Source organism: Ursus americanus, chromosome 9 (genome assembly GCF_024610735.1).
Source record: "Ursus americanus isolate L20-20 chromosome 9, mUrsAme1.1.p, whole genome shotgun sequence".
In the NCBI taxonomy this organism is placed as follows: domain Eukaryota; kingdom Metazoa; phylum Chordata; class Mammalia; order Carnivora; family Ursidae; genus Ursus; species Ursus americanus.
The window spans coordinates 8,841,409-8,861,532 of NC_142135.1; the positions used below are offsets into that span (position 1 = coordinate 8,841,409).

Sequence of the window (20,124 nt, forward strand, 5' to 3'; positions counted from 1 at the left end):
GAAGACCTGAGTTGAATTCTGATTCTCCACCTCCCCCCTGTGTGAATTCAGGCATTGCACAAGCTTTTCTGAGACTCGCCTTCCACATCTGCAAAATGGGGGTGATGGTCCCAACATATGGACCATTACTGAGTTTGGTCTATGCTTAAATGAGGTGACGTGTGTCAACACATCTTCTGACATACCTTATAAATGACAGAGACCGTTAACCGGCTCCACCTGCTTTGACTTTGGGTTAATTCTTTCTGTGTGTGTGTGTGTGTGTGTGTGTGTGTGTGTGTGTGTGTGTGTGTGTGATTGAGAGAAAGAGAGTCTTAGGTCTGCCTTCATAAGTATGTCCCTTATGGGGGTAAATGATCAAATCTCTTGTTCATCTGGGAACCCAAAGCAACCATAATTGGGGTAATAATTCTATCTCCTTGCCCCAAATCCCTCTCACGTTCAATTAAGTCCTATCAATTCTACTTCCTAAAGAGTTCTCAGATCTCTGCCTTTCCCCACCTCTACCGTCGCTACCTGGATTCAGACCTCATTGTCTCTCGCTTGGAATATTGCACCAGCCTAGCTGGTCTCCCACCCCCATTCTGGAACCTTCACATCCTTTCTAACACACAGGTGGGACTGCATCACTCTGGGGCCCGCCCTCTATGCATCCCCATTTCCTGTGTTACCGTTCACACCCGTTCACCTGCCTTTTTCTCTGTCTAGAGTGCAGCGTCTCTGCCTCCCTGGCAATCAGCCCAGGGCCTGGTATACACAGGATGCTCCAGAAATTTTGGTTGGAAGGAAACGGCAGCCTGGGATTCAAGCCTTAGGAAGCTCATTAAGACATAGTTTGGTGTCTCCCAAGGACGGTCTTGAACGAACAAGTCTGAGTCACCAATGCTTCATGGCACGTAGACACTTTATTGAAAGTTAGTGGCTCTTTTAGAGAATAAGACACCCTTGGTGGCAGCCTGAGGTGGGGTCGGCAGGCTGGACAGGAGGGCCTTGGCAGATGGTCACCTGCTGTAGCTCTTGGAGCCTGGCTCTCCTAACAGCCCAGTGTCAGCCAGCCCGTCCTCCTCTTCACTCTCTGCTGACAACTCCTGCTTGGCTTCATCTGAAATAGAAGGGGCAAGGCTGGTCCAATCACATTGGGACTCCTCCCTCGTCTCTTCCCCCCTTGGCCCTAAGTGACCCCAGCCTCTGATGGGCCTTCCCTACGAATGCTCAACAGAGGGGCACTTCCAGGGGTCGGGCGCTAGAGTCATCACCAGGGTCTCGGGTCATGCTAAGGGCCACTTGGCCTCGGAGGCTAAATGCAGCATTGAGGGTCTAAAGCATGGTGGGCCAGGTCACATACTTGCTGGATGTTGCACCCCCACCTTTTGCCACATGAAGAAATCATGTCATTCTTAACACCTTCAGCCCACCCCCCCACCATCCGCCTCCCTGGGAAGCCTTCTCAGATCCTCCCTCCACGGGGCTCCCACTGGCCTGGGCACAGACTTCCATCGCAGGGCAGGGACAGCTGAGGGCCATTTGCTGGGGTTATGTCACTCACTTCCCCCTCTCCTGGAAGCTTCTCAAGGCTACTGCATTTATTCTGTATTCCCAGTGCCCTTGTTATGATTCAGTTTCACTCCTTCATGCCTGCTCAGCCGGAAGTGCTCTTCCACGGTAAGAGACGATAATACCCACTTCTTCCCTGGTTAGAAATCCCACCCCCAGGCCCTGGCGTCCTGGCCCTGTGCCTGTCTCTCTGACTTCTCCCATCAGAACAGGAGGCCCCCCAGGCTGGGAGCTCCTCAGGGAGAAGGGCCGTGTAGATGGCACTCCATGACTCAGTGGCCCCATGCACTCAACCCAGGTCTGCCGCACAGCGAACTCGGCGGGTGCTGGGGATGAACCGCCCGGCCGCCCTCTGCCCTGCCCCTGCCAGCTCCGGCTTCCCCACCTGCCGCCGCCGCCTTCAGAGACCGGATGTACTTGGACCAGAAGGAGCAGTCAGCGCTTTTGAGGCCCTGTCGATTGGGGAGCAGGACGCTGAGCTCCTTGTAGCTCTCCCCGCCGGCCCGCGGGACGAAGTCAGGCCACGGGGCTGCAAACTCAGGGGCTTTCCTGGAGAACTCATGCGGGTAGTTGGGGTTTCTGGGAAAATGACAAGGAAGAAACATCCATGAGGGAAATGTGGCTTTTCTTTTATCAATTGGGATTCCTTTCCACTTGCACTTGGTGTCCAAGGACCGAGTCCTGCATCTTTCAGTGTCAAAGCAGGGTTTGGACCTGCCCGATCCGATTTCCAGGGCTGTGCTTGACCTACCACATTACAAATGTGGAAAGGCCCATTTCTAGAATGCTCACAAGGTCCCCGTGTCCCCTTCTACCCTGGTGTCCTTCTATCTGGACACCACAGCCAGTCGCTGGAGTGGCTCCATTTGTCCAAGGCCAGGGCAGGAGGGTGGGCCCCAAGCCAGGCCAACGCGGCCCCCTGTAAGCCATCTTCCCTCTAAAGGGGCGGTCTTGCCCCGTCACACTCAGATGCCTCTCCACACCTGCCACCAGGCCTGTCTCGCAGCCCCATCTGACCTCCTGACATTCACCAAAAGAGGTGTGTTTCTCGTCCCTTCCACCCGAGGGTGACTTTGCTTGTACGCTCCTCTCCTGGGCGCCTTCTACGGGCTGGCAGCTTGTGTCTGAATATCCTATTGTTTTCAAGGCCCAGCTTCCATGCCACTTCCCCAGCGAAACGTTTTCTAAATCTGAGTTCAAAGAAATGTCTTTCCGGGGCGCCTGGGTGGCTCAGTAGCTAAGCGTCTGCCTTCGGCTCAGGGCGTGATCCCAGCGTTCTGGGTTCGAGCCCCACATCAGGCTCCTCCACTGGAAGCCTGCTTCTTCCTCTCCCACTCCCCCTGCTTGTGTTCCCTCTCTCGCTGGCTGTCTCTATCTCTGTCGAATAAATAAAAACTCTAAAAAAGAAAAAAAAAAAAGTCTTTCCGCTTATCTCCTCCAATGAACTAGACAAAGTTCTACTTTGCCCGCTTTTCATTGGGTTGGGTTTTAGGTTTCTGACTGTCAGTAGGTTATGGGTGAAACATGACTATTTTTTTTTTTTTACCTTCTACCTTTCCAGGGGCCTGAGAACCAAGCTAAGTAACCAGCGAATGTAAAGGGGGAACCAAGCTTGGAAGTGGGGACAGTGATTACGCCACTTGGGCTAGAATAACGGTATGCAGGGGTCTAGGGTAGAGAAGGAAGGGTCTGGAACATGTTCACTGAATTAGATCACCTGGGACTGTGGTTCTCAGCTTGGGGTGACTGTGCCCCCCAGGGGACATCTGGCACCATCTGAGACAGTTTGGGGTGAGGTGCTACCAGCCTCTAGTGGGTGGAGACCAGAGAAGTTGCTAAACAGCCCGGGCTGCACAGGACGCCCTCAACCACAAGGACGTACCTGCCCCCACGTGAGCAGGGCTGGGGTTCAGAACCCGATCCAGAGCCATCCCACGTGGCTCAACAAGGAAGAGTGCGGCGGGAGCGTCCCTTCACTGAGATGAATCTACACAGAGGTAGTTGTGGCTAGCAGAGGGGGGCTGAGACAGGGAGACGGGTGACGGCAACGTCTGGGGGGAGGACAGGGAGGGAGGCAAGCGAGATGGCAGCTGCGGGCACACGTGGTCCACTCACCCCGATCGGATGAAGTTCGAAAAGAACTGCATGATCTTCAGGGACAGGCTTTTCTCCTCCAGAGTAAACTGCCCCTCGTAGGCGGGGTAGAAAGGAAGCCCAAAGGCAGACCGAACATCCGCCAGCAAATCCAGGCTGAGAAGACGCACGGAAATAAGAAGAAGCCAAAGTTAAAGGACTAATAAACTTCTGGAAAAGCCAAAGGAGCCAAAGACCAGTATTCCTCCCCAAATGGGGGACTTTCTTTCTTTAGGTTTAAGATTCTGGTTTAGGGCTTACTTTGTGTAGCTGAGATCTGGTGGGGCCTTTAATCCAATGGCCCCCCGGGGCAGATCCAGGACTCCTCTATTGGCTGAAGTACAGCTGGGCTCTTACCTCTCCCGAAACATGCCTGGAAAGAACTTTCCAAGAGAATGCTCTTTTGACCATATTCTGACCCTGATATTTGCAGTGTCCATAGGACATTTGTCTGTTCAAAAGAGCCTGTATTTTGAGCCCTTCTCTGTGTCAGCCCTTGTTCGTATGACTTACACTCTCACATCTGTTCGAGGATGGCATTCATGCACAAAGCCACCCCAGTGCCCGGCACACCCTTGCTGGTCAGCTGATATACCCTAGGAGTGACCCGAATATCTAATAAACAGCAGGCAGGAAGGAATAAGGATTTAGAAGCCAGGTGAGGGGCTGGAGTGGACTGGGCTGGAGCTGGCACTGGGGAGACCAGCCCAGGGGTACCTGGGGCCGTGGGGGTGAATGCTGGGAGTATCAGAGTAGAAAAGCAGCAAGGGACTTTGTAGCTGTGTAGTAAAGAATTTGACTTGTCCCAAAGAGAAGTCTGGCCTTTGCCCCCTGTGGTCATAACTTTGTTTAGGGCAGAGGCTCACCACATTGGATTTTCCATAAATGTTGTCACACTCGACAGCCTTAGGGTGGGGGCTGGTCATGCCCCAGGTGACTTAGGGTGACACGGTATCAGCGGACTTGGAGATGGAGATTAACCATGGGCAATCAACCAACCAGTCCATCGCACCTACGTAACAGAGCTCTAACAAAGCCTCTGAAGGCCAAGTCTGGGTGAGCCTCCCTGGTTGGGGTTACCCCATGTCCACTGTCACACATCAGTGCCAACAGAGTAGCCCCTTCTGACTCCACAGGGAGGGGACTGTGGGGCTCTGCGCTTGGAACCCTCCTGGTCTCTACGCTGTGCCACTCTTCCTTCGTCTGGTCTGAATCCACACCCTTTCCCTGTTATCACCTTAATGACGAGTATAGCTGCTTTCAGGGAGGTCTGTCTCTCTAGAGAATTATCAAGCCTGAGGGTGGTTTGGAGAAGCCCCTGAATTTGCACTTGGTGTCAGAAGTGAGCAGGGTCTTGCGTGGAGACCTCCCTCTCCACCCTTGTAGTTGGCCCCAACTTATCGCAAGAGCCAACTCTAATTCTACAGACGACGGAAACTAAGTCCAGAGAGGCTTCCTGACTTACCCAGAGACATGCAGCGAGGTGAACAGCGGAGTGGGATCAGGAGTGTGGCTGGGGTAGGAGCTAATGGAAGACACCCGGTCCAGGGGCCCCATCCCAGGTCTTAGGCCTCCCCACTTCCAAGCTGGTGACCTCTGGCAAGTTATGTGGCCTCCCCAATTCCCTGCTTCATCATCTCTGGAGCAGGCACATAATTAAACACTGGCTTCATGGGGTTGTCGTGAAGATCAGAATAAGATGGTCAATGTAGCAGGAACTCAAAAGGTAAGGCGAGTGTTCTTTCTTGTCTATCCTTCTACTTGCCGTGTAATCGGCTGTCATCAGGCTAACAGCAGCGTCTCAGGCCAGGACTCTCCAGGGGTTCACGTCTGTGCCGGTATGACGGGCAGAGACAGCCACTGCACGCGTGTGCTGGGAAAGGGCTCAGGCTGGCTGGACCTCTGAGGGGCTCTGAGGCTGGACCTCCTCCTGGGACCGTAAGCATGAGCTCCGGGGGCACATATGACTGTTGACAGGTCATAGAGGGAACGGCCTGGGACCGAGTCACTCAGCTGAGTCAGCTTGGTCCCTTACTGCCCGTGTAACCCTGGGTGAGTCACATGACTTAGGTCTTAGTCCGCTCATTATGAAATGCCGGGCCGAACCAGCCATGGCCGGTGCAAGCTAGTGACAAGTGCTCTCCCAAGCCCCAGCTAGCATTATGACCATGGTTACTGTGTGTCAACACCGGGCTCCATGCTGGGGAAGGTGTCATAGAAGGGACGGGAGACAGCGTGAGATAAACAGGACCGACAGCTTGAGGTTAGTGGGGAATTTCAATCACAGACCGTGTCGTCCCCTTGCAACCAGTGTCAGGCATCCTGCACCCATTTAGGGAAGGTCTAAACTCACAAAGGGGAGCGGAAAGTAGCAGTGGCATCAAAACGTATACCTCCTGGCCCCCAAGGAGCGAAGTCCCTTGTCCGGTGCCTGGAGTATCTGAGGTCAAGCGCACACAAGAGTCCAGAGTCCGCGCTGGCCAAGGTGGCCTGCTGGGAGCCAGCTCCACTCAGTCCCTGTCTCCACTTGCCATTTCCTGAGCAGGCACGCTGTGCCACATACCGGGCTAGGCCTCAGACCACCAACACTCCGGACCCGCCACAGACAGAAATGGCATCATCCGTGTCCTTCCCAGGTGATGACCCCAGGCTCAGAAAGAGGCTGCCACAGGCCTCCAACCCGGGAGAGCCAGGATCCGGAGCTGAGTCCCCCAGACCCCAAATCCTGCTCTCTGTCTCCCTGTGGGCGGGGGCTGAGGATCGGTAAAAAGTACTAATGACCCGGCTTCTCAATGATGTTGTAAGACTCAGAGGGAAAAGGAACACAGAGCGAAAAAAGCCAGGAAGATAGAAGTTGTAAAGGCAATAGAAATCAGCCTTCATGCACCCCCTCTCTGTAGCTGAGCCCCCTTCACCCCGATATCTCCAGGGCCCTGAGAGTAGACACTCTTGGAGTACTGGAGGAAAGGAGGCTCAGAGAGCCCATTTTCTTGCCAAGACCCCACACTGGGAAGCGGCGATGCCGGACCCACGCGGGGTCTGTCATTCCAAGGCCGGCGGAGCCCCTGGTCTCCCCACACACCCTCGGGGGCTCCCCGCTCTGTGTGAGCTGCAGAGGAACCGGGGCAGCCTGGCCTCAAAAGGGGATGCCCTGGGCCCTCCGCTGCCCCACCAGGCCTGGCTCCTTCCCCTGCGGTGTGGACGACGGAAGCGGCCTGCTTCTCAGAGGCCCTTCAGGGAAAGTGGCCGGATGAGTTTTCCACCGTTGCCCGAAGAAATAACCACAAAATGGCTCAGATCAACACACATGTGCTATCTCACAGTTTCCGGAGTTTGCAGGTCCGGCACGGGTCTCGCTGCGCCAAAATCGAGGCGTCAGCAGGCCTTGTTCCTTCTGGAGGCTCTGACGGAGAAGCCGCTTCCTACACACGAGTGGTGACAGAATTCGGTTCCTTGAGGCGGAGGACCCAGGTTCCTGTTTTCTCCCTGGCTGTGAGCTGAAGGCCACTCCCGGCTCCGGGAGGCCACCGTCGATGGCTCCCTTCCTCGGCCCTCAAAGCCAGCACGCCGTGTCTCACACACTCCTCTCCCTCCCTCTGCTGCTTTGATGGACTCACGTCCTTACGTTGGGCCCACCTGGATAGCCCTGAATAATCCCCCATCTTGAGAGCCTTAACCACACCTGCCAAGTCCCCTTGCCACGTAAGGTACCACAGTCACAGGTGTTGGGGATTAGGGCCCCGGCATATCAAGGGGCCACTGTTCTGTCTACCACAGATGCCTTGTCCGCCGTTTCTTCCAAAGAAAGAAATGGTGTGGTGAACAGGGTCCAAACCCTAGCTCAATCACCTAGTATCTGTGAAGTCTCGGACAAGACGCACAACCTTGCTGGGCCTCAGTGTTCTCGTCTGTAACGCGGTGACACAATCATGCTTCCAAACAACGAGTGGGGGAGCTATAAAATATTTCAAATCTTTTGCTCAGTTTCTGGCTCATACACTCATTCCTTTTTCCTCTTTACCTGTGAGACACACCTGAAAACGGATGAAAGGGGGTCTTTATTCTGAGAGTCCCATTGTAGAGTTCCAGGGGGCCATGACTTACATGGGAAACAGTGTGGCACTGAATGTCAATGCTTTCTTGGGAGAGCCTTCGTAGCTCTTCTCACATTCTCAGAGGATCTGTGCCAACGGTGTGCTGTCTAATGACATCATTCTAGGCCACCGGGGTGGCTCAGGAGGTTAAGCATCTGACTCTTGATTTTAGCCCAGGTCATGATCTCGGAGTCATGAGATCGAGTCCCACACTGGGCTCCACACTGGGCAGGGAGTCTGCTTGAGATTCTCTCTCTCTCCCTCTGCTCCTACTCTTCCTCAAAGAAAAAAAAAAAAAAAGAATAAAAAATTGCCTTTTGCCAATTTCTATGGTGTAAGTACTCCAGCCACAGAGAATTTTGCACTACCAAGGTGACGTCACGGAGCTTGAGGGTTGGGGAAAGATGGCTCTTGTGAATGGGTGCAGGCCACCTTCCTCCAGCTGTCACAGAGACCCCAGCAGGTCTGTCTGAGACCCCAGCACATCCTGGAGCACTGCTTTTGGGAAAAGACCTGGCCTTCCAGCCCATCCGATCTGTTTAATTTGAGAGGCTGTTGTGTATGAAGACTTCTGCTTTGTTTTTTCCTTAGCAGGGCTGATCTTTATCAGGATGCTAGAGTTATTTCGAGCAGTTTAAGGCAGACATCTGGAGGAAAGGCAGCTACTGGAAGCTGTGGAAGTGGGCATTTGGGATCAGAGGACCCTGGGCCCTGGCTGAGAGTCCCCGGACTCTCTGGAGAGAGAAGAGGGCATCCGGATTCCGTGTCAGCGGAGGGAGACGAGGAAGGACACTCCAGGGACGTACAAGGTAAAAGGAGAAAGTTGTTAGCTGATTGGCCATGGTGCTGGCAGGGTGGGGGCTGACAGTTCACGCTTCATCGATTTGGCTTGTTTTGTGCTGGGTGTGCTCACAGATACCCGCCGTGGTCAAGCTGGTGTTACTTAGCTTTCAGTTGTCTTGCTGTCTTTGGTAAGAATACTCCGGTCAACCTTTCCCTCATCTGACTGTTACCTGTCCCAGGCTCAGGCCAGGTCTGGATCTCCTCATTGTCACTTGTGGGTGCGGGGACGAAAGGAGCTCCCTGCCTGAGCTGCCTGAGCCGGGCTCCAGCCCCACTTCCGCCGCCGACTCTCTGAGCCTTGGTTTTCCTGTCTGTACACTGGGTCTGGTCATCTCTGTTCAGCCTTCTATAGAGTATCCCTGGATGCTTCTAGACTGTAGTGGATGGAAATCCCTCTGAAAATGACAAATTGCCATCCAAGGAAGAGCTGTGGTTGCTGATGTTGGCAATGCGACGTTGAGCCAGAGTATGGGAGGAACTAACCAACCACACGTCCCAGGGATGGCTCTGTGTGTGTGTGTGTGTGTGTGTGTGTGTGTGCGCATGTGTGTGTGTGTGTGTGTGAGGTTGGGGGCACAATACCAGACGTCAGAACAAGACCTTACTCGGGCCCATTAGCCCCCTGCCTGCTGCGAGTGGTGCTCTGAATAGGGGCTGGGGAGAAAAGAGGCCTAAGTCAGCCATCTGGCACAGCTCATGGTCTCACAGGAAACGCAGGGAAGCTGACATTTTTAAAAGATGTTGTGAGATGGAGAATAGATCGATATCAAATGCTGAGATTATTTACAAGGCCTCACAAGAAGAGGGAGAGAAGCGATGGCGCTTGTCTCCGGCAAGGGCATTGAGAGGAGCTGGTGGAAAGTCAGAGAGAGGAAATCCTCTCCAGGTCAACTTGTGCCCTGAAAGACAAGTAGGGGCTTAGTAAGGGGACTAGGCGGGGAAGGGCCTTGTGAGCGGGCATGCGGCTGCAACAGGTGGCAGACTCCCCGAATCTCTGGGTGGTCCCCTCTATCATACCGAGAAGTACATGGCGCCCAAAAGAGAAACTGGGCTTTTTCCTGGCCTAGGTAAACCGAAAGTCTGGGAACGACTACCCTGCCCGCTGCTCACTAAGGTCCTTCAGGCTCTGGTTCTGTGAAAGGTGTGAGAACAGAGGCCAGGGGAACTGAAGGCCGCACCTTCAAGGAAATGGGGGGACATGACCGGCTTCTAAGCAAGCAGGGTGCAAGCTGTGTTTCTTCTAGAATCTTTCCTGGTGCGGTGTGGGGAGAAAGGCTTGAATTGAGAAACCACGGGGATGCTGCGTTTGTCCAGGAGAGAGACAGAAGGCTGGTTCTGCTTGCATCGCCCTCCCCAACCTTCCCATCGGGCCACTGTCACATCTTAAATCCCCGCCGGTGCGCACTGCGGGAGGCCAGGCCTGCACTCTGGCCAGCCTCATACCACCTCTCAGAGATTAGTCACGCCCCAAGCTCCGGACTTCAGCTTGGCTGCCCACACATCCTTCAGGGCCCTTTGGGGCTGATTAGGGAGCACAACGACCTAGGCAGTGTCCCCAGAGGGAATGACCTCAGCAGGGCTCCCCTCCAGGTGAGGAGAGTGAGTGGGGAGGTCGTTCTTACACTATGGGTTGAAGAGGCTTGTGCAGTGGAGAAGCTCCCTGCTCTAGCCCATCTGATCAACTGACTTGAGAGCCTGTTGTTCCAGAGATTTCTATCCCTGTTGTTCTGTCTGCAGGAGGAAGTTTGGTTGACCTCATCCCCATAAAATATACTCCCTTTCTTATCTCTAGCTGGTATCTCTGAATAACTTCCTCCAACGGAAATTCGGGAACAAGGAGGAATGGAAATCCTTCTGCTTCCCAGGCTTTTTGGGGGGGAGGGGGGCGGTGAGGCAGTGTTAACTCACTTAGAAATAGAAGCCTGTGAGTGGGCTTCTCTTTGGGCAAATTTCATATGCAAAAGTCAGATTCTGCCTAGGAATTATCAGGAGGCAATTACACGCTTTACAAATGGCTTTTGTTTTGCAAAGAGATTCACTGCAATCCTTTCAAAACCCAGCTCCCCAATTTACTTCCAATGATACAACCCCACCCTCAGCCCCAAATGAAATACCTGCATATTTTCACAGTCTCAAAAGCCCAGCAAAGCTGGGTGACACACTGGTTTGTGGGATGGGCGAAGCTTTTGGCGGACCTGGTGCATTAACCTGGACATTTTATTTGCTTTAATTTTTTTAAAATAAACTCTACACCCAACACGGGGCTCACACAACCCCGAGATCAAGAGTCCCATGCTTTACTGACTGAGCCAGGCAGGCGCCCCATAACCTGGACATTTGATTCCCCACAGAACGCATAACAACCACTGCTCAGAAAAAGCTGAATTTTCCTGGCCGGGTGCGCCCATTCCCAACAGGAAGCGACGTGTTTACCAAGAGCCAACTGTGTTTGTCTCAAACCTGTTGATGTCAGCTGTATTTGTCACTGTAATTATAGAACTTAATTAAATTAATTAAATATCACGTGGATAGCCCACTTGCAAGAAACTAAAGCTGGGAATCATAGGCCATGCATTTTGTTCATGGTTTTGCAAGAATTTCAAAGGGAGCACTTTCCGACTCGAGCCTCTGACCCTGCAGTGACAGACTCACAGAGGAAGGCACGTTTCTGCACCCACAGAGACGAGAACAAGCTGAAGGTAAATAGACCTACCTTATTCATTTCTCACGAGTTCCCATCTCAACTGACTCTTCTGAGGGACCAACTGATCATCACACTGGATAACAGGATTTCTATTCTACATCCCGTTAAAAAACCCACCTGGCTTTCAGCGAGCTGGGTTTTGAGTGGGGAAAGAAAAGACCCAGGTGCATTCTCTATCACGTCTTCTTAAAAATCCCCAATGCTTTTCCATCACACTCAAAAAGTACTATCTCTTTGCCTGCCACAGCCTGCAAACTCCTATGTGAACTACAGGACCTTATTTTTCCCCCACATCTCCAATCACCCTCCCCCTCTTCAACAGACTCCAGATCCCTGGCCTCCTTCTTCACCCTCAAACATGTCAAGGCTTTTCCCTTTCTCCTTCATAGGGCAGTCTTCTGAACTTCCTCTGAACTTCTGTTCTTTGCACCCTATCCCCAGATGTTTGCCAATTCCACCCCCTAACGTAATGTTAATCCCAAGAAGACAGCCTCTCTCTGTCCAGCGCTAGGATCTGGGGCATAGAAGGTAGCAGGTAAATACTTCCTGAATCCACGTTGGAAAGGACGCAAGGCACATGCCCTTGGGTATTACCGGGTTAGAGCGGTCAGTTTTAGAAAATGATTCACCGCCATCTTTACTGGTAAATAATCTTGTTAATCACACAGGATGGAGCCAGGCCGATGGACCCAACTCAAGAATCCAACCGCTTAATATTTTCTTTGGTTTGCTAATTCCAACAAACTCCACGAGACAGTCAACTAAAAAGATAATATTTTGAATCTGGAATGTTAAAGGCCCCTGGAATGCACCCACACGTCTAGAATGCAAACGTAGTGGTGCACAAAATGTCTTGAGCCTAGAATTTATGGCTTTGTTTTCTGGGGTTGGGACAACTTATAAAGGAAGAACATTACTGCCTCTGAAGTCATTTGGAATTTTTTTTTCTTCTCAGAGCCTTATTTTTCCAGAAGCAAAAGTCACCTTAATAGTGAACATCTAGAATATGCCAGGTTTTTAACTTACATTGACTTGAATCTTCATACGATGAGGTAGATGTAGCTATACCCATTTTATAGGTGGGTAAACTGAGAAAAATCTTGCTCAAATGCAGGCAGTTAATGAATGGAGGAGATGGAATTAAAACCCCAGTTGATTTAACTTCAAAGGGTGATCTCTTCCATTATATTGAGCAGCTTCTCCCCAAATCAAAGAAGGATGTGGTATCCCAAGAGCCCTAGAAGGATGTGGTATCCCAAGAGCCCTACACCACCCCCATTCAAAGGGAGGTCAAGACCCATCTCTCTGAACTGTCTTCTGCCCTGTTGAAATGTGGGACTGAAATCTCAGGACTCTGGGACCAAGGACTTTGAAGTAAGGCCCTGACAGCAGCACACGGTTCAAGCCCAACAGCCTCCACACAGCCCCACAGTGAATTTCCATGAAACTCTGAACTGGCACCAGGAAGCTGACGATGAAGGGCCCCCACATGCCCTCTGAAGTGGCCACAGCTCCTCTTTCAGTGGCTGGTACCCAGATACCACCTCCTTTGTGGCTGTCTTCTTGGGCCCTGTTCCTCCGCATTGTGGATTCTTCCAGCAAACCCATGAAGCAGGGTTGGAGGTCACCTCATGAGCGTCAGCTTTACGCCGGGCAGTTAGCTGGGCAGTCTGCATGCACTGCCTTATTTAATGCTGACACGCTCCTAAAGTTGTGTTATTCTCAGCTCCATCACACAAATGAGGAAGCGGAAGCTTCCAGAGGTTGTCACCTGCCCAGAGGCACGCATAAGTGGTGCACCTAGGTAGAGGCGTCTAAGGACAGGCAAGGTCAGAGGGTAAATCAGTGTCCCCTCCCACACTTGCTGGGACCTGACTCCCAGGACAGGGCTGGCCACAGGGGCTGGGAGTCCTTTGACCATGGGCTGCAGAGAACGGAGAGAGGGCTCCTCCTGAGAAGCCACTGGGACCAGTGTGTCTTTCAGAAGGGGCTGGTTCAAGAGAAGGACATCAACTGAGAATCCACAGGATGGCAAAGCAGGTGGCTGGCATGGAGGGAGGAATCCTAGCTGCGTTCGGCTGGGAAGCCATCCTGGAGAGTCCCCTTGGCCTTCAACTTGGGAGGCGATAGCAGGCCACGGCCCTGCCGGTGTGAACACGGGAGAGAGGCTCGTCAGCCTTCCAGGCCAGCTCGGTAACAGAAGCACCGGCCACGCTCCGTTCCCGTGGTGCATTCGTGGTCTGTCTGAATGGGCTCCCGTGGGGCCAGGGGCAGTGTCTGTGGGCGGAAGGGTCCTGCACTGATCAAGGACGAGCCTGGGAAAGGGGCTGCCTCTTCCCTTCAGGTGCTGTCAGTTATAACCCCCGTTTCAGTGGAGTCCACCAGTGGTTCTCGACAGAGGGCGATTTTGCCCCCCGGGGGGACACCGGCCATGTCTGGAGACATTTTTGTTGTTCCAACAATGGAGGTGCATTTGGTATTGAGTGACGGAGGCCAGGGGTGCTGCTAACACCAGACACGACGCACAGGACGGCCTGTCACAGCGAACAATTAGCCGGCCTAAAATGTCAGTAGTGCCAGGTTGAGAAGGCCTGGGTTATAGTCATCAGCGAAAATCCCTCCTCCTGAAACAGAGGGCTGCAGAGAGTAAGCATGGAGGAAACCGGCCCCCAATCTCCCCAGTGAGCAGAGCGGAGCAAAAGAAAGCTGCTAAGTTTTACCCTCACGTTAGTGGCCTTAGAAACCAAAGATGCCAGGTATTCCAGGCTCACATACATACAACCACATACACACACACACACACACACACACACACACATCCCAGATGCAGGCACTGTTCCCGTAAATCCTTCTAGCCACACTGTGGGACAGGAACTGGGACTTTCCCTGTGTATAGGTGAAGATGCATTGAGGCTCAGAGGCTCAGAGAGGTTAAGCAACTTGCCCAAGGTCACACAGCTAGTCAGTGGACTTAGCCATGGCAGACAGTCAAGAGGCTTTGGGTCGAAGTGTACAATTGAAAAAAAAAAAAAAAAACTGGACCAAGAGCAAGCGACAGGGTTTGGGTCTAGACTGCCAGTGACTGGCTCTTTACCTCTGGCTTAAATGAAAGAGTCAGATGAAATCGAATCCCATAGTCTGTGATTCTTTGAATCTAACTCTTAAAATGGAACCTTCTTCTCCGACTGTAGGTTTTAGTTTCTTTGTTTCCTCCCCCAGCCACTACGCCTATTCCTTCCTCACAGAGGCTGGCCCTCAAGTTCAGGGATGAAATCTCACGTATAATCCAGGAGCAGTTTCAGAACCACGCTATGCTGCGATCAATTAACGGGAGGCTTAAGAAAGTGGTAACGTATTGTGTTTTGTGCACTCGCTCTGCCAGGGAAGCTAATATATGCTCACAGAAATGGAGGTATGGGACAGATGGCTGAAACCGTACGGCAGGCACATATATTTTAAGTCCGTAGGTTTGAGCCAGAAATAAATGAGAGGTGTGACAGCTCCCGGGCAGAGTGAGAGAGATGTCTTTTCAGGCGGAAAGGAGACACTTGCCAGCGATTAAATGGGCTAGTTTCCGTGATCATTCATTGATTTCAGCATCTACTATGTGGACGGCACCATCCCATGACCGTGGTCGGGGGAGAGGACATAGACACAGAGGGTCGTCAAGAACGCTCTCCGAGGGTCCAGAGGACTAGGACGACCTCCTCGCTTACTGTTTGCCAGACCTCACTCCACGTGCAAGTCCGTTATCAGGATGACGCTCTGAAGCAAGGCCCATTAGCATGGTGGGTGAAGAAATGGAGTCGCTGGGGAGGTTAAGTGACTTGTGGTGGGTTTCTAACCAAGTCACTTGGCCCAGAGAGCCTGCTGTCACCAGGATACTTTCTGCCTCCATACACCTAGCAACAGCTCTGCCAGAGAAATGTATGCATGCCTCTGAGTGTCTCTGTCTTTCCAAATGGTAGAAGCGACAGGGGGATGTCACTTACGGGTGATTGAGCTCTCTAACCTGCATAAACTCGACACTTTACTCGGAGCTCAGGCTCCAAGGTATAGAGAATGCTGCTCTCCTCCTGCCCGGGGCCAGGGCACCACAGAGCCCAGTGAGGAATCCGTGTTCCTGACCTCTCCCCCGTTCCTGTTCCCATTGGGCAGATGACAAAACTGCCTCCAAGGAGCCTATAAACCAGAATAGAAGGATTCATTCCTCACCTGTCAAATGAGGTGGTTGGATCGGCTTCAATATGACTTCCGAGCACCTACTACTCTGTGCCAGGAGCGTCCCCAGGCCCTGAGGCACGGTGATTGTGAGGACCCAGGAGGCACTTTTGTGAGGGTCTGGCTCATGAGCGTGGCTTCCGTGCAGGGCAGGGGGGGGTGCCCTGGATCAGCACAGTGGAGCCCTGTCTGGGGAGCCCCTGAGGGCTCTGAGGATGCTCTTCAGCAGCACAGAAACCCAAACCAGCCATGAGAGAATGAGGATGTGGTTCGGAGGCTGTTGGAGGAGCCCACCTCTGTGGACCACCTCATTTCTAGGTCTGAAACAGACACCGCCCCCCCCGGGCCCTCGCCACTCAGGAGTCTCACCAGCGAGGCTGTTACTTTAGAGAGAAGGGCGATGCTATGGGTTGAAGTGTGTCTCCTTAAAAACAATATGCTGGAGCCCTAACCTTGGGACGTCAGAATATGGCCTTCTTTAAAACTGGGGTCTTTGCAGAGATAACTAAGTCAAAACAAGGACATAGGGTGGGCCTCAATCCAATATGACTGGTGTTGTGATAAAAAGGGGGACATTTGGACCCAGACACACAGTGGGAAGACGGCCAACTATAAGCCAAGAAATGCCTCAGGCTACCAGAAGCTAGGAGAATGGTCTGGAATAGATCCTTCCCTGGAGCCTCCGGAGGGAGTATGACCCTGATGATGCCTTGATTTTAGACTTCCGGTCCCCGGGACTGTGAGACCATCCATTCCCGTTGTTATAAACCACCTGCGTGGGGGATGTCATCAAGGGAGCCCCAGGAAACTAATACGGGTGGGGATAGAAGCATTATCGATTCTGGCTGGAATTGCAAGGATCCTCCCGTCGTGCTTTGCTTTGATCGTTCTCGTCCTTGGGAGCAGGTGCCTCTCTGGGTCTGCGCTGCCCATTTCGGAGCCCAGTGGCATTTTAAGGCTTTGATGGATTTGCTGCAAGAGCATCAGACCTTCTGTTGTATTCTGTGCCTTAACAGGGAGGGAGGCAGAGAACCAGACTCCTGTACTGGGCGTGAACCCCGGGAGCCCCGGCATTTGGGAGACATGGCCGAAGCTTGTTCTACAAACCGCTTCCCACGCCGGGCCTCCCGGCCATGGGTGTCCACTGGGTGACGAAGGCGCCTCTCATCCCCACCCAAACCATCGCTCTCTTCGTCATCCCTTCTCTCCAAATGCCTTCTTACCAGAACCTTCACCTGCCATTTATTTTCCTTCCTACAACATGGGGGCTGTTGCTTGAATCTAGGAAGTGGATCGGGGTGGAATTATAAAGTTTTTTGTTTTGTTTTGTTTTGTTTAAGATTTTATTTATTTATTTATTGGAGAGAGACAGCCAGCGAGAGAAGGAACACAAGCAGGGGGACTGGGAGAGGAAGAAGCAGGCTCCCAGCGGAGGAGCCTGATGCGGGGCTCGATCCCAGAACGCTGGGATCACGCCCTGAGCTGAAGGCAGATGCTTAATGACTAAGCCACCCAGGCGCCCCTGGAATTATAAAGTTTAAAGCAGAGAGACAGAAAGACTGCGGGGTGTAGTGGAAAGAGAGTTCAGGGGGTTCAGGGAAGGTATGAGTAAGTCACTGCTCTCCAACGAACTGCTGCTCGTCCTTGGGGGAAATCACATAGAACTCCTTGAACCTCAGACTCTTCATATGTAAAATAGCAATGACCATGTCAACCCTGCCAACCTCATACCCTCGCTAGGATTCTGGATGTTTTTGTGAAGTGTGATATACACTGACTACTCTACCGGGGGAAGAAGGTAAACAGTGGGTGCTTAGGGAAACTAGAACGTCTTCAGGACTGTATTAGTTCTCTAGGTCTGCCGTACAAACTTCCACAAACGCTGTGGCTTAAAACAACAGATATTTACTGGCTCACAGTTCTGGGGGCCAGAAGCCCCACATCAGCATCGCGAAGCCAAAATCAAGGTGTCCACAGAGCCATGCTTCCTCTGGAGGCTCTAGGGGAGAAGGCAGTTCTTGCTCCTGCAGCTTCTGTGGATTCTCGCCTGGAATCTGGTGGAACTGGGTGAATTCCTGGCTGGTGTTTCTCGGCTCATGGGTGCACCACTCCCAATTTCTGCCTCCCTGGTCACACTGCCTCCCCCTCTTCTACGTCCCTTCTCCAGCCTCTGTCTCGTAGAAACACTTGTGACCGCATTTAGGACCCAGCAGGATAATGTAGGATAATTTTCTCAGGTCAAGGTCTTTAACTTAATCACATCTGCAAAGGCCCCTTTTCCTTATAAATTTGGGACCTGGGATCTCTCGGTGGCCATATTCAGCCCAATGTAGGGACGTTGCCAATTATAATGGGAAGTTAGGTGTGTTGGTAAGAGTTCCCTTGATGTCATTGCAAAGTGACGGAGGTGGAAGCCCTGTGGTGGCCACGTAATTTCTGTGCCAGATATTATTAATGCCAAGCCTGCAAGGGGAAACCATTAGATGAGGATACTGAGGGTCAGAGAGGCAAAGGAACCTGCCCAGCTCTGCACAGCTGGCAGGCGGTGGGGCTGGATCTTTAGCTCTAAAGTTGATGTTCTTATGCCCCATCTCCCTGACCCCTGACCTTCTGTTATCTGAGAATGCTTAACCCGGAGGGCTGACCATCAGGGCGGCACATCATCTTCTGCCCTTGGTGGGGCATGAGCTCTTCCCCAAGAAGCTCCAAGGAGAAGTGGCTCATCGGGTGTGATTTATGGCAATCACACCAGACTATGTGCGAAGTTGCTGGCCCAGCTGGGACGAGGCCTGGGGTTTTCTGACACAGGTGAATGGCTCAGGACTGCAAGGTCATGACGAAGTAGGACAGGTGACCCCACAGTCCTCCTCCAACGCCCTGGGCATCCCTATGCCCGTAACCCTCCTGGCACTGCTCTCCAACTGGCAGACGTCAGATGTGCCCCTGCCACCCAGCCTCTCTGCTCCCATTGTTCTTTATTTCTTACTCTTGTCCTTGGCTTCTGGAACATGCAGGGCTACACTCTTGGCTGACCCTTTGCTTATCCTGGGCTTTCTTTCACTTGCTTATTATTTCTCGTTTCCATTATGATTGTGTTTTTGCACCTGAGACTTTTACTGTAAAGTATATTGAACGTATTTTGGAAGTAGGGATGGCATAGAGATAAGATGTAAACCAAACTTTCCTTTTGTTGCAAAAAAAACAAAACAAAACCAAAACAAAACAGCCTTGTAGACTTCAGAAAGCCATTTTCTTAAGTGAAGCTAAGTACTCGAGGAGGAGGCGTAAATATGTAGGATTAATAAAGAAGCCCCTCCCCCAAGCCAGGTCAACCCATTAAGAGCTAACATTGGAATTCCAAAGTCCCTCGTCTACCTGCTCTTTTGCCCGCCCTTCCAACAATACCGTGGGAGAAAGTGGCGATTACTATTACACCCATTTTTCAGACACGAAATGACAAGTCCGATGTCACTGAGCCAGGACTTGAACCTCAGTCCTGCCCTCTGCCCTCTGCTTCCGTGAGGGTCACAGAATCAACCCGGAGCCCTGCCACACTCCCTTCACTTGCCAACACCCGCTGTGGCCACACGGTCACCTTACCTGCTGTGGCCATAGCTTTCGGGAGCGTGGTACATGAAGACGTTTCCTCGGGCCCTCCTCGCCCAGTGGCTGGCCATGTCGATTACAGGACAGGTGATAAAGTAGTCCCTGGTCAAATGAGGACAGAGGAGGGGCTTTAGTTATGCTCCATTCTACAGACAGCTGTGCTGGGGAAATGCTTCTCCCGGGCCAGGGTCCCCCGGACCACCAGACACCCCCGCAGAGGCCTGCGGAGAACACACACTGTCCTCGAGCTGCCTAGTGGGCCTCTCGCCACAGCTGGTTTCACTGCTGACACAGGGTCCAGTCTGGTGTATGGCTGGCAAGGTCACATAAGGTCATGCAAGGTCACACAAGGAACCCGTGGAGCAGGCATCTTCCCAAAACATCAATTTTAAAGACCCGGGAGCAAAACACTCCATGCTAAAATAAATACAATATGCTATGGAGCAGAACACAAAATGTGCATTTTGAAAGAAGGCAGAAGTTAGAATGCATATGATACCTTTAGACCAGTGGCTCTCAGCTGGGGACACCCTCACCCCCCAGGGGACACTGGACAATGTTTGGGGGACATTTCTGGTCATCACAGCTGGAGATGGAAAGGTTCTTACTGGCATCTAGGGGGCAGGGGCCGGGAATGCGTCTGAACATCCTACGATGGTCCATCCTGGGATGGACCCCTCGGCAAGGAATTATCCACCCGAAACGTGATAGCGAGGAGGTCGAGAACCCTGTTCTAGATTCCCAAAGCTTCACATTCGCTCCCCCTCTGGGGTGATGGGAACATGTTTCAGATGCTCCAGCTTGCAGCGGTGGGGTGGGCATGGGCTGGTGCCCAAGCTGTGGGCTGTAAGAGGCGCCCGGCCCAGTCAGAGGCACACAGCTCTCGGGCGGCCTGGAGCCCACCAGCTTCTGAATCCCAGTCAGCAGTCCCTGCCTCTCCTTGACCCTCCCTCTCCTCACCTGAGAAAT

At 52.5% G+C, this 20,124-nt stretch overlaps 2 protein-coding genes across 3 annotated transcripts in view; one reads left to right on the forward strand and one right to left on the reverse strand.

The window, feature by feature from the left end:
• Positions 1-897: 897 nt before the first annotated feature.
• TG (thyroglobulin) overlaps positions 898-20,124 on the reverse strand; it is a 244,261-nt gene continuing 225,034 nt past the window's right edge. Inside the window, exons 45-48 of one of the 2 annotated variants that reach the window (XM_087864600.1) lie at positions 19,150-19,257; positions 3,670-3,804; positions 1,940-2,133; positions 898-1,102 (exon numbers count right to left, since the gene is read on the reverse strand). In XM_087864600.1, the coding sequence (XP_087720726.1) occupies positions 1,002-1,102; positions 1,940-2,133; positions 3,670-3,804; positions 19,150-19,257 (538 nt within the window). In that variant the 3' untranslated portion in view covers positions 898-1,001. Of the gene's footprint in view, positions 1,103-1,925; positions 2,134-3,669; positions 3,805-19,149; positions 19,258-20,124 lie in introns of both variants that reach the window. The other variant, XM_045812195.2, reaches the window with a different exon arrangement.
• The window catches only part of SLA (Src like adaptor), an 81,671-nt gene continuing 69,969 nt past the window's right edge, over positions 8,423-20,124 (forward strand). Inside the window, exon 1 of the mRNA XM_045812197.2 lies at positions 8,423-8,590. The gene's annotated coding sequence lies outside the window, so the exon portion shown is untranslated. The remainder of the gene's footprint in view (positions 8,591-20,124) is intronic.